Source organism: Dendrobates tinctorius, unplaced genomic scaffold, assembly GCF_039654945.1.
Source record: "Dendrobates tinctorius isolate UK_male_01 unplaced genomic scaffold, ASM3965494v1 ptg000058l, whole genome shotgun sequence".
Lineage (NCBI taxonomy): Eukaryota > Metazoa > Chordata > Amphibia > Anura > Dendrobatidae > Dendrobates > Dendrobates tinctorius.
Window position 1 is genome coordinate 9,195,158 of NW_027361726.1, and position 15,409 is coordinate 9,210,566.

Sequence of the window (15,409 nt, forward strand, 5' to 3'; positions counted from 1 at the left end):
GGGGAAGAAAGGTGATTTGAGTGCCTTTGAACGTGGCATGATTGTTGGTGCCAGAAGGGCTGGTCTGAGAATTTCAGAAACTGCTGATCTACTGGGATTTTCACGCACAACCATCTCTAGGGTTTACAGAGAATGGTCCGAAAAAGAAAAAAAATCCAGTGAGCGGCAGTTCTGTGGCCGGAAATGCCATGTTGATGCCAGAGGTCAGAGGAGAATGGGCAGACTGGTTCGAGCTGATAGAAAGGCAACAGTGACTCAAATTGCCACCCGTTACAACCAAGGTAGGCAGAAGAGCATCTCTGAACGCACAGTGCGTCGAACTTTGAGGCAGATGGGCTACAGCAGCAGAAGACCACACTGGGTACCACTCCTCTCAGCTAAGAACAGGAAACTGAGGCTACAATTTGCACAAGCTCATCGAAATTGGACAGTAGAAGATTGGAAAAACGTTGCCTGGTCTGATGAGTCTCGATTTCTGCTGCGACATTCGGATGGTAGGGTCAGAATTTGGCGTAAACAACATGAAAGCATGGATCCATCCTGCCTTGTATCAACGGTTCAGGCTGGTGGTGGTGGTGTCATGGTGTGGGGAATTTTTTCTGGGCACTCTTTGGGCCCCTTGGTACCAATTGAGCATCGTTGCAACGCCACAGCCTACCTGAGTATTGTTGCTGACCATGTCCATCCCTTTATGACCACAATGTACCCAACATCTGATGGCTACTTTCAGCAGGATAATGCGCCATGTCATAAAGCTCGAATCATCTCAGATTGGTTTCTTGAACATGACAATGAGTTCACTGTACTCAAATGGCCTCCTCAGTCACCAGATCTCAATCCAATAGAGCATCTTTGGGATGTGGTGGAACGGGAGATTCGCATCAGGGATGTGCAGCCGACAAATCTGCGCCAACTGTGTGATGCCATCATGTCAATATGGTCCAAAATCTCTGAGGAATGCTTCCAGCACCTTGTTGAATCTCTGCCACGAAGAATTGAGGCAGTTCTGAAGGCAAAAGGGGGTCCAACCCCTTACTAGCATGGTGTACCTAATAAAGTGGCCAGTGAGTGTATGTACACAGTGACTGCACCAGCAGAATAGTGAGTGCAGCTCTGCGGTATAATACAGGATGTAACTCGGGATCAGTACAGGATCAGTAATGTATGTATGTACACAGTGACTGCACCTGCTGAATAGTGAGTGAAGCTCTGGAATAAAATACAGGATGTAACTCAGGATCAGTAATGTAATGTATGTACACAGTGACTGCAACAGCAGAATAGTGAGTGCAGCTCTGGGGTATAATACAGGATGTAACGCAGGATCAGTACAGGATCAGTAATGTATGTATGTACACAGTGACTGCAACAGCAGAATAGTGAGTGCAGCTCTGGCGTATAATACAGGATGTAACTCGGGATCAGTACAGGATCAGTAATGTATGTATGTACACAGTGACTGCAACAGCAGAATAGTGAGTGCAGCTCTGGCATATAATACAGTATGTAACTCAGGATTAGTAATGTAATGTACTGTAGATACAAAATGACTGCACCAGCAGAACAGTGAGTGCTGCTCTGGAATATAATACAGGATGTAACTCGGGTTCAGTAATGTAATTTATGTACACAGTGACTGCACCTGCAGAATAGTGAGTGCAGCTCTGGAGTATAATAGAAGATGTAACTCAGGATCAGTAATGTAATGTATGTACACAGTGACTGCAACAGCAGAATAGTGAGTGGAGCTCTGCGGTATAATACAGGATGTAACTCGGGATCAGTACAGGATCAGTAATGTATGTATGTACACAGTGACTGCACCTGCTGAATAGTGAGTGAAGCTCTGGAATAAAATACAGGATGTAACTCAGGATCAGTAATGTAATGTATGTACACAGTGACTGCAACAGCAGAATAGTGAGTGCAGCTCTGGGGTATAATACAGGATGTAACGCAGGATCAGTACAGGATCAGTAATGTATGTATGTACACAGTGACTGCAACAGCAGAATAGTGAGTGCAGCTCTGGCGTATAATACAGGATGTAACTCGGGATCAGTACAGGATCAGTAATGTATGTATGTACACAGTGACTGCAACAGCAGAATAGTGAGTGCAGCTCTGGCATATAATACAGTATGTAACTCAGGATTAGTAATGTAATGTACTGTAGATACAAAATGACTGCACCAGCAGAACAGTGAGTGCTGCTCTGGAATATAATACAGGATGTAACTCGGGTTCAGTAATGTAATTTATGTACACAGTGACTGCACCTGCAGAATAGTGAGTGCAGCTCTGGAGTATAATAGAAGATGTAACTCAGGATCAGTAATGTAATGTATGTACACAGTGACTGCAACAGCAGAATAGTGAGTGCGGCTCTGGGTATAATACAGGATGTAACTCGGGATCAGTACAGGATCAGTAATGTATGTATGTACACAGTGACTGCACCAGCAGAATAAAAAGCACAGCTCTGGAGTACAATACAGGAGGTAACTCAGGATCAGTACAGTATCAGTAATGTAATGTATGTACACAGTGAATAAACCATCAGAAAAGTGAGTGCAGCTCTGGAGTATAATACAGGGTGTAACTCAGGATCAGTAATGTAATGTATGTACACAGTGACTGCACCAGCAGAATACTGAGTGCAGCTCTGGAGTATAATACAGGATGTAACTCAGGATCAGTAATGTAATGTATGTACACAGTGAATACACCAGCAGAATAGTGAGTGCAGCTCTGGATTATAATACAGGATGTAACTCAGGATCAGTACAGGATCAGTAATGTATGTAGTGACTGCACCAGCAGAATAGTGAGTGCAGCTCTGGGGTATAACACAGGATGTAACTCAGGATCAGTAATGTAATGTATGTACACAGTGACTGCACCAGCAGAATAGTGAGTGCAGCTCTGGGGTATAATACAGGATGTAACTCAGGATCAATAATGTAATATATGTACACAGTGACTGCACCAGCAGAATAGTGAGTGCAGCTCTGGAGTATAATACAGGATGTAACTCAGGCTCGGATCACTATTTCACTGTATACAGTGATTCTATAGGCTCTTGGACAGTATGGAGCAGCTCAGGTCGCTATATACATGGATTATGCACATGCCTATATATTATGGAGCAGCTCAGATCCTTATATTCTGTGATTCTATAGACACCTGTACACCATGGAGCAGCTCAGATAACTATATACAGATAGGCTATAGGTGCCTGTACACTATGGAGCATCTCAGGTCACTATATATATGTAATTATATAGGCTCATGTGCACAATAGAGAATCTCGGGTCACTATATACAGTGATTCTATAGGCGCATGTACACCATGGAGCAGCTAACGTCACTATATACATGAATTTTATAGGCTCCTATGCACCATGAAACATATTGGGTTACTAAATACATGGGTACTTTAGGCTCCTGTGCACCATGGAGCAGATCAGGTCACTATATACATGGATTCTATAGGCTTCTGTACACTATGGAGTGGCTCATGTCACTATATACATGGATTCGAAAAGGGCATGTACTCTATGGAGAAGCTTGGGTCACTATATACATAGATTTTTTAGGCTCATGTCACTATATACAGTGATTCTACAGGCACCTGTACACCATGGAGTAGTTCATGTCAGTATATACATTTATATAGGCTCCTGTGCACCATTGAGCAGCTCAGGTCACTATATATATGAATTATATAGGCTCTTGTACACTATGGAGCAGCTCAAGTCACCATATAAATGGATTCTATAGGCTCCTGTGCACAATGGAGCAGATCAGATCTCTATATACATGAATTCAATACTCTCCTGTAACTTGTTGAGAGATCGGGTCCCACACTGCACAGCCAATTACGTCACTATATACATGGATTCTATAGGCTCCTGTACACTATGTAGCAGCTCAGGTCACTAATCACAGTGATTCTATAAGCGACTGTACACCATGGAGGAGATCAAGTCACTTTATACAGTGAATCTATAGGCTCTGCTACACAATGGATCAGATCAGGGCACTACATACAGTGGTTCTATAGGCGCCTGTACCCCATGGAGCTGGTCAGGGCACTAAATACAGTGGTTCTATAGGCGCCTGTACACCATGGAGCAGATCAAGGCACTATATACAATGATTCTATAGGCGAATGTACACCATGGAGCAGATCGAGACACTATATATAATGATTCTATAGGCACCTGTACACCATGGAGCAGATCAAGACACTATATACAATGATTCTATAGGCACCTGTACACCATGGAGCAGATCAAGGCACTATATATAATGATTCTATAGGCGCCTGTACACCATGGAGCAGATCAAGGCACTATATACAATGATTCTATAGGCGCTTGTACACCATGGAGCAGATCAAGGCACTATATACAATGATTCTATAGGCACCTGTACACCATGGAGCAGATCAAGGCACTATATATAATGATTCTATAGGTGCTTGTACATCATGGAGCAGATCAGGGCACTGCATACAATGGTTCTATAGGTGCCTGTACACTATGGAGCGGGTCAGTGCAGTACATACAGTGATTCTATAGGCTTTTGTACATCATGGAGCAGATCAGGGCATTACAGTGGTTCTATAGGCACTTGTACACCAGGGAGCGGATCAGGGCACTACATATAGTGGTTCTATGGGCGCCTGTAGGCTATGGAGCAGGTAAGGGTTCTACATACAGTGATTCTATAGTAGCCTGTAAACCATGGAGCAGGTCAGGGCACTACATACAGTGGTTCTATAGGTGCTTGTACACAATGTAGCAGGTCAGGGGGGCGTGGCTATGCCGTGAACGGGAGAGGACGCTGGTGAAGAGAGCTCCTCTTAATCCTGACAAATCCTGATCCCTAGACCCTCTCCTGGCGACTTACTTGCGGCTGGCTGGACCCCCTTGGACACCGGGACCCCCTGGGCACTCCATGGCAGGTTGGGAGACGGCTTTTAGGAGCGGGCGGCGGGGGAGATAGAAGCGGGTGGCTGGTTCCCCCACGAGGCGGCGGCCATCTTGGGCGCGCGGCTCAGCTGCTGAGAGCTGTAGCGCCGGCTTCCCACTGCTGCACCGCCGCCGGGCAGTGAAGAAAACCGGCTGACAACCTAAGGGAGCATGCGGTGAGTGCCCTGGAAAAACGGGCCCCGCGTGGTATCCCTCTCTTCTTACCCGCTCACAGTGCAGGCTGGCGCCATCATTAAGGGAGGCCCTGTGCGCCCTCCCCCACTGCAGCTGCCTCTGCGGGACCCCCCCTCCCCCCCAGGCCATAAAGATCATTTGAATTGTGCCTGGCTGCCCTCCGTGTAATCCCGCAGGCATCCCTCTGTAGCCTGAGCCATATTCAACTGTTGCCAGCCCGCTGTGATTCCCATCTGTAGTGGGTGATACCTGGATTACACGTTTCAATTGTTTCAGCAGAACACACTGCAGACAATCATGAGCCAACTTAAAGGGTCGGAAGCGGCGGAAAAATTGAAGGAGTTTGCTAGAGCTGACCCCGCTGAAGGTGCACGGCATAATAGGAGCACATCCTCTCAAGTTCAGCGCAAAAATCGCCAGTCTGGGGGCGAGGAGGAGATGGAACAGGAAGAACTGACCCTTAAACAGGCATCTGAGCAGTTGATGCAGGCTCTCTCATTGACCAGGACATCCCTGACGGAGAAAATTGAGGATGTCTACACTGAGGTGGGGAGACTCCGTCAGGATATGCAGGCCATGAAGGGGCGCATTACGGAGGTGGAGACGAGGGTGTCTAAGGTGGAAGATACCATTGTACCTATGGAGACTAAATTAATGAAGGTGGTGGGCTCCATGACTGCTTGGAAGCAGAAAGCGGATGATTTAGAAAACAGAATGCGCCGGAATAACATCCGTATTGTTGGACTACCTGAGCGTTCGGAAGGTCAGCATCCTGAGCAGTTTCTGGAGGATTGGCTTAAGACCTCCCTGGGGGACGAATTCTCCTCAGTGTTTGCCGTTGAAAGAGCTCACAGGGTCCCTACAAGACCCCTGCCTCCGGGGGCCCCACCTCGACCATTCCTGGCACGCCTGCTCAACTGCAATGACAGAGATACCACATTGCGTCTTGCACGCCTGAAAAGTCCTATTAAATTCAACAATGCTGTCATTTCCATCTTTCCGGATTTCTCCGTGGAGCTGCAGAAGCAACGGGCGCAGTTCTCCGAGGTCAAGAGGCGACTCAGAGACAGGAACATTGTATATTCGATGATATATCCGACCCGGCTCCAAGTTTTCCATGAGGGTTCCTCCGTATTTTTTACAGATCCGGAGGCGATTGAGTGGCTGCGGTCCCATGGGGGATCCCCTGCGAAGGAGTCCTAATGTGGCAGCTGTTACCTTGGATCCTCTCAATTAGCGGACTAATTGGAGCTCTCCCGGCGAGTTCCCAGATACCAGCTATACCGGACGCTGTACTCAGTGATGGTATCCCCTTGTTTATCTTTTGATGGGGGCGTAAGACTGTACGCCTATGTTACTATAGGTTCCTGTTTTGCTTTTTCTTTTTCAAAAGTTTTAGTTTTTATAGTTGTTTAGATGGAGGCCGCAGCCGACGCCAAATTCTGCTATCTGTGTTGGGTCTCTGCACCTGGATCGGGCACCCTTATGCATCATATACAGATGCAGGGGAATGGGTTCTGAGCTGATTTGTATGACCTGGAATGTAAGAGGTATAAAAACCCCTCGAAAGAAAATTAAGGTGTTCTCACAGATCAGACATCACCGTCTTCACATTATGGCCCTGGTAGAGACGCACCTGACCAGGGATACGGTTCGGTGGGTACAGAAACCGTGGGTGCAATGGTTTATACATGCTTTTCACACCAGCTACTCAAGGGGAGTTTCACTGTTAATTCATAAGGATGTTCGGTGGGAGGCCGGGGAGGCCCGGAGGGACCCCGAGGGACGGTTTGTGTTCGTACATGCGCTAATTAACTCTCAGAAATATGTCATTCTTTGTATCTATAATCCCCCTCCGGCCAATATATCAATTGTTCAGAAGGCACTGAGCTTTGCTTTAAATTACCCAGACGCACACGTCATCTGTATGGGAGACTTTAATTTGGTCATGAACAACCATCTTGATAAATTGAGACTGGGGGATGGAGTACAGGGTGGGGGGTGGGGTCCCCCCCCCCCCCCGGGCACATCCCAACTGTCACAATTCATGGCGGGCAGCTGGATCTATGGAGAATGCGCCATCCAGAGACCAAGGAGTATACTTGCCATTCCTCCACCAAACGTTCACTGTCTCGCATAGACTACATTTTTGGGTCCAGCAGTCTGGCGGCATGGGTGGATGATATTAAACATGGAGGCAGGGGGATTTCGGATCATAGACCAATTATTCTCAAGCTTAAATATGGGCCATTGACTAATAGGATGGCATGGAGGCTGAACCCTTTTTGGCTGAAGTTGACAATGTAGCAGGTCAGGGCACTATATACAGTGGTTCTATAGGTGCCTGTACACCATGGAGGCAGATCAGGGCACTATATATATACAGTGGTTCTATAGGCAACTGTACACTATGGGCAGGTCAGGGCACTATAGACATATATATACAGTTGTGGCCAAAAGTATTGACACCCCTGCAATTTTGTCAGATAATACTCAGTTTCTTCCTGAAAATGATTGCAAGCACAGATTCTTTGGTATTATTATCTTCATTTAATTTGTCTTAAATGAAAAAAACACAAAAAGAATTGTCCTAAAGCCAAATTGGATATAATTCCACACCAAACATAAAAAAGAGAGTGGACAAAAGTATTGGCACTGTTCGAAAAATCATGTGATGCTTCTCTAATTTGTGTAATTAACAGCACGTGTAACTTACCTGTGGCACCTAACAGGTGTTGGCAATAACTAAATCACACTTGCAACCAGTTGACATGGATTAAAGTTGACTCAGCCTCTGTCCTGTGTCCTTGTGTGTACCACATTGAGCATGGAGAAAAGAAAGAAGACCAAAGAAATGTCTGAGGACTTGAGAAACCAAGTTGTGAGGAAGCATGAGCAATCTCAAGGCTATAAGTCCATCTCCAAAGACCTGAATGTTCCTGTGTCTACCATGCGCAGTGTCATCAAGAAGTTTAAAGCCCATGGCACTGTGGCTAACCTACCTAGATGTGGACGGAAAAGAAAAATTGACAAGAGATTTCAACACAAGATTGTGCGGATGTTGGATAAAGAACCTCGACTAACATCCAAACAAGTTCAAGCTGCCCTGCAGTCCGAGGGTACAACAGTGTCAACCCGTACTATCCGTCGGCGTCTGAATGAAAAGGGACTGTATGGTAGGAGACCCATGAAGACCCCACTTCTTACCCTGAGACATAAAAAAGCCAGGCTGGAGTTTGCCAAAACTTACCTGAAAAAGCCTAAAACGTTTTGAAAGAATGTTCTCTGGTCAGATGAGACAAAAGTAGAGCTTTTTGGGCAAAGGCATCAACATAGAGTTTACAGGAGAATAAAAGAGGCATTCAAAGAAAAAAACACGGTCCCTACAGTCAAACATGGCAGAGGTTCCCTGATGTTTTGGGGTTGCTTTGCTGCCTCTGGCACTGGACTGCTTAACCGTGTGCATGGCCTTTTTGAAGTCTGAAGACTACCAACAAATTTTGCAGCATAATGTAGGGCCCAGTGTGAGAAAGCTGGGTCTCCCTCAGAGGTCATGGGTCTTCCAGCAGGACAATGACCCAAACACACAATTCAAAAAGCACTAGAAAATGGTTTGAGAGAAAGCACTGGAGACTTCTAAGGTGGCCAGCAATGAGTCCAGACCTGAATCCCATAGAACACCTGTGGAGAGATCTAAAAATGGCAGTTTGGAGAAGGCACCCTTCAAATATCAGGGACCTGGAGCAGTTTGCCAAAGAAGAATGGTCTAAAATTCCAGCAGAGCATTGTAAGAAACTCATTGATGGTTACCGGAAGCGGTTGGTCGCAGTTATTTTGGCTAAAGGTTGTGCAACCAAGTATTAGGCTGAGGGTGCCAATACTTTTGTCTGGCCCATTTTTGGAGTTTTGTGTGAAATGATCAATGTTTTGCTTTTTGCTTCATTCTCATTTGTGTTTTTTCATTTAAGACAAATTAAATGAAGATAATAATACCAAAGAATTTGTGTTTGCAATCATTTTCAGGAAGAAACTGAGTATTATCTGACAAAATTGCAGGGATGTCAATACTTTTGGCCACAACTGTATATACACACAGTGGTTCTATAGGATCCGGTACGCCATGGAGCAGGTCAGGGCACTATACACAGTGGTTCTATAGGCGCCTGCACACTATGGGCAGGTCAGGGCACTATACACACAGTGGTTCTATAGGCACCTGTACACTATGGGCAGGTCAGGGCACTATAGACATATATATACACACAGTGGTTCTATAGGATCCGGTACGCCATGGAGCAGGTCAGGGCACTATACACAGTGGTTCTATAGGCACCTGTACACTATGGGCAGGTCAGGGCACTATAGACATATATATACACACAGTCGTTCTATAGGATCCGGTACGCCATGGAGCAGGTCAGGGCACTATACACAGTGGTTCTATAGGATCCGGTACACCACTGAGCAGGTCAGGGTACTATACACAGTGGTTCTATAGGATCCGGTACGCCACGGAGCAGGTCAGGGCACTATACACAGTGGTTCTATAGGATCCGGTACGCCACGGAGCAGGTCAGGGCACTATACACAGTGGTTCTATAGGATCCGGTACGCCACGGAGCAGGTCAGGGCACTATACACAGTGGTTCTATAGGCACCTGCACACTATGGGCAGGTCAGGGCACTATATATATATATTTATACATACATACAGTGGTTCTATAGGTGCCTGTACACCATGGAGGCAGATCAGGGCACTATATATATATATATATATACAGTGGTTCTATAGGCACCTGTACACTATGGGCAGGTCAGGGCACTATATATATACACACAGTGGTTCTATAGGATCCGGTACGCCACGGAGCAGGTCAGGGCACTATATATATACATACAGTGGTTCTATAGGTGCCTGCACACCATGGAGGCAGATCAGGGCACTATATATATATATATATATACAGTGGTTCTATAGGCACCTGTACACTATGGGCAGGTCAGGGCACTATATATATATACATACAGTGGTTCTATAGGCACCTGTACACTATGGGCAGGTCAGGGCACTATAGACATATATATATATATACACACAGTGGTTCTATAGGATCCGGTACGCCATGGAGCAGGTCAGGGCACTATACACAGTGGTTCTATAGGATCCGGTACACCACGGAGCAGGTCAGGGTACTATACACAGTGGTTCTATAGGATCCGGTACGCCACGGAGCAGGTCAGGGCACTATACACAGTGGTTCTATAGGATCCGGTACGCCACGGAGCAGGTCAGGGCACTATACACAGTGGTTCTATAGGATCCGGTACGCCATGGAGCAGGTCAGGGCACTATACACAGTGGTTCTATAGGATCCGGTACGCCACTGAGCAGGTCAGGGTACTATACACAGTGGTTCTATAGGATCCGGTACGCCACGGAGCAGGTCAGGGCACTATACACAGTGGTTCTATAGGATCCGGTACGCCACGGAGCAGGTCAGGGCACTATACACAGTGGTTCTATAGGCGCCTTCACACTATGGGCAGGTCAGGGCACTATATATATATACATACAGTGATTCTATAGGTGCCTGCACACCATGGAGGCAGATCAGGGCACTATATATATACACACATACAGTGGTTCTATAGGCACCTGTACACTATGGGCAGGTCAGGGCACTATATACATACAGTGGTTCTATAGGCACCTGTACACTATGGGCAGGTCAGGGCACTATAGACATATATATACACACAGTGGTTCTATAGGATCCGGTACGCCACGGAGCAGGTCAGGTCACTATACACAGTGGTTCTATAGGATCCGGTACGCCACGGAGCAGGTCAGGGCACTATACACAGTGGTTCTATAGGATCCGGTACGCCACGGAGCAGGTCAGGGCACTATACACAGTGGTTCTATAGGATCCGGTACGCCACGGAGCAGGTCAGGGCACTATACACAGTGGTTCTATAGGATCCGGTACGCCACGGAGCAGGTCAGGGCACTATACACAGTGGTTCTATAGGATCCGGTACGCCACGGAGCAGGTCAGGGCACTATACACAGTGGTTCTATAGGATCCGGTACGCCACGGAGCAGGTCAGGGCACTATACACAGTGGTTCTATAGGATCCGGTACGCCACGGAGCAGGTCAGGGCACTATACACAGTGGTTCTATAGGATCCGGTACGCCACGGAGCAGGTCAGGGCACTATACACAGTGGTTCTATAGGATCCGGTACGCCACGGAGCAGGTCAGGGCACTATACACAGTGGTTCTATAGGATCCGGTACGCCACGGAGCAGGTCAGGGCACTATACACAGTGGTTCTATAGGATCCGGTACGCCACGGAGCAGGTCAGGGCACTATACACAGTGGTTCTATAGGATCCGGTACGCCACGGAGCAGGTCAGGGCACTATACACAGTGGTTCTATAGGATCCGGTACGCCACGGAGCAGGTCAGGGCACTATACACAGTGGTTCTATAGGATCCGGTACGCCACGGAGCAGGTCAGGGCACTATACACAGTGGTTCTATAGGATCCGGTACGCCACGGAGCAGGTCAGGGCACTATACACAGTGGTTCTATAGGATCCGGTACGCCACGGAGCAGGTCAGGGCACTATACACAGTGGTTCTATAGGATCCGGTACGCCACGGAGCAGGTCAGGGCACTATACACAGTGGTTCTATAGGCGCCTGCACACTATGGGGCCGCTCTGTTCCCGCACATGGCGCAGTCTGATCCACAGGGGGCAGCAGAGTTCAGAGCTGCTCTCACACTTCTATGCAGGGGATTTCCAAGCAGCAGAGGAAGTGGCAGCCGGGACTTTCCAGTGGGCCGGCGCAGCGGAGCTCTCCGAGTAGGGGCTTTTTCTGATTCACTTTTGCAACAATGTCGGTTTGTTCACGTTTGCTGTGAGCAGAGACCTGGGCGGCTGTTACTGAGCCGGCGGCGTCCTCCTCCTTACCTTGGTTGCCGCCGATGAATAGTAAGTAGCCACCGCCAGGCTCTGCCCGCACAAGGAGCGTGTACCCCCTTCCCCCCGCGGCCCGGCTCCCCTTGTATCCTGCAGCATAGCACCGTGGGTTCGTGTGGGCGGACCGTGGACTTAAAGGGCCAGTGTCTGGATCTGTGGTGATGGGGGTTTGGGGTATTGCGAAGGGCCTGCCGTGTAGGAGGACTGAGCCGGGTGCCACACATCCTCTGTGGGGTTATGGGGTGGGAGATTTTACCATGTCTGGCTCAGTTTTTATGTGGCAGGATAAGGGTTAAAAGTTCTTCTAGGGCTGATGCAGCGGTGAGGGCTATAGGTGACCTGTGCAATGGCCTCTGCTGGTGTACGCTCATCTGTACTGTCTGCTATGTAATCGTGTGTGTATATATATATATATACACAGTTCATGTGTGGGTATGAAGAATAAATATATACCCTTACACGTGTGCCCTCCAATAAACTCATATACAGACATATACATGCTTATGTGTAGCTAAGGTGCCTAATATATCCATTCATACCTGTACTTACACATTTATACTTGGTGCACCTGTATTAATAAAAGCACTCCTGTATATATACATTCATCCAGACGCTACTATATATACAAATTCCAACAAACGCACCTGTATATATACATTCATACAGACACCACTATATATATACGAATTTCTACATACGCACCTGTATATACGCATTCATATACATACGCACCTGTGTGTATATATATATATACATTCATACAGACACCACTATATATATACGAATTTCTACATACGCACCTGTATATACGCATTCATATACATACGCACCTGTGTGTATATATATATACATTCATACAGACACCACTATATATATACGAATTTCTACATACGCACCTGTATATACGCATTCATATACATACGCACCTGTGTGTATATATATATATATACATTCATACAGACACCACTATATATATACGAATTTCTACATACGCACCTGTATATACGCATTCATATACATACGCACCTGTGTGTATATATATATATATACATTCATACAGACACCACTATATATATACGAATTTCTACATACGCACCTGTATATACGCATTCATATACATACGCACCTGTGTGTATATATATATACATTCATACAGACACCACTATATATATACGAATTTCTACATACGCACCTGTATATACGCATTCATATACATACGCACCTGTGTGTATATATATATACATTCATACAGACACCACTATATATATACGAATTTCTACATACGCACCTGTATATACGCATTCATATACATACGCACCTGTGTGTATATATATATATATATATATATATATATATATATATATATATACACATTCATACAGACACCACTATATATATACGAATTTCTACATACGCACCTGTATATACGCATTCATATACATACGCACCTGTGTGTATATATATATATACATTCATACAGACACCACTATATATATACGAATTTCTACATACGCACCTATATATACGCATTCATATACATACGCACCTGTGTATATATACATTCATACAGACGCCACTATATATATGGATTCCTACATACGCACCTGTATATACAGTTGTGGCCAAAAGTATTGACACCCCTGCAATTCTGTCAGATAATATTCAGTTTCTTCCTGAAAATGATTGCAAACACAAATTCTTTGGTATTATTATCTTCATTTAATTTGTCGTAAATGAAAAAACACAAAAGAGAATGAAGCAAAAAGCAAAACATTGATCATTTCACACAAAACTCCTAAAATGGGCCAGACAAAAGTATTGGCACCCTCATCCTAATACTTGGTTACACAACCTTTAGCCAAAATAACTGCGACCAACCGCTTCCGGTAACCATCAATGAGTTTCTTACAATGCTCTGCTGGAATTTTAGACCATTCTTCTTTGGCAAACTGCTCCAGGTCCCTGATATTAGAAGGGTGCCGTCTCCAAACTGCCATTTTTAGATCTCTCCACAGGTGTTCTATGGGATTCAGGTCTGGACTTATTGCTGGCCACCTTAGAAGTCTTCAGTGCTTTCTCTCAAACCATTTTCTAGTGCTTTTTGAAGTGTGTTTTGGGTCATTGTCCTGCTGGAAGACCCATGACCTCTGAGGGAGACCCAGCTTTCTCACACTGGGCCCTACATTATGCTGCAAAATTTGTTGGTAGTCTTCAGACTTCATAATGCCATGCACACGGTCAAGCAGTCCAGTGCCAGAGGCAGCAAAGCAACCTCAAAACATCAGGGAACCTCCACCATGTTTGACTGTAGGGACCGTGTTCTTTTCTTTGAATGCCTCTTTTTTTTTCTCCTGTAAAATCTATGTTGATGCCTTTGCCCAAAAAGCTCTACTTTTGTCTCATCTGACCAGAGAACATTCTTCCAAAATGTTTTAGGCTTTTTCAGGTAAGTTTTGGCAAACTCCAGCCTGGCTTTTTTATGTCTCGGGGTAAGAAGTGGGATCTTCCTGGGTCTCCTACCATACAGTCCCTTTTCATTCAGACGCCGACGGATAGTACGGGTTGACACTGTTGAACCCTCGGACTGCAGGGCAGCTTGAACTTGTTTGGATGTTAGTCGAGGCTCTTTATCCAACATCCGCACAATCTTGCGTTGAAATCTCTAGTCAATTTTTCCTTTCCATCCACATTTAGGGAGGCTAGCCACAGTGCCATGGGCTTTAAACTTCTTGATGACACTGCGCACGGTAGATACAGGAACATTCAGGTCTTTGGAGATGGACGTGTAGCCTTGAGATTGCTCATGCTTCCTCACAATTTGGTTTCTCAAGTCCTCAGACAGTTCTTTGGTCTTCTTTCTTTTCTCCATGCTCAATGTGGTACACACAAGGACACAGGACAGAGGTTGAGTCAACTTTAATCCATGTCAACTGGCTGCAAGTGTGATTTAGTTATTGCCAACACCTGTTAGGTGCCACAGGTAAGTTACAGGTGCTGTTAATTACACAAATTAGAGAAGCATCACATGATTTTTCGAACAGTGCCAATACTTTTGTCCACCCTCTTCTTTATGTTTGGTGTGGAATTATAGGAAGTGCCTCGGCAATGCAGATAATCTGGTGGGTCTGGTGGAGAGGTACCAGTTCTTTGGGGAATCAAGGGGTCGTAGCATCTTCTTGCTGGGGTTCCCAAAGTGGGGCTGACACCCATAAGAGGGGAGCTAGAGCCACATCTGGAGGCAT

The 15,409-nt window shown here is 45.9% G+C and overlaps 1 protein-coding gene across 3 annotated transcripts in view; it reads left to right on the forward strand.

The window, feature by feature from the left end:
- Window positions 1–15,409, forward strand: part of TRAF3 (TNF receptor associated factor 3) — a 124,427-nt gene that overhangs the window by 26,138 nt on the left and 82,880 nt on the right. Inside the window, exon 1 of one of the 3 annotated variants that reach the window (XM_073578016.1) lies at window positions 11,897–12,050. The exons of 1 other annotated variant lie outside the window; for it this stretch is intronic. In XM_073578016.1, coding sequence (XP_073434117.1) covers window positions 11,975–12,050 — 76 coding nt within the window. In that variant the 5' untranslated portion in view covers window positions 11,897–11,974. Of the gene's footprint in view, window positions 1–11,896; window positions 12,180–15,409 lie in introns of those variants that run through there. One more of the 3 variants, XM_073578017.1, reaches the window with a different exon arrangement.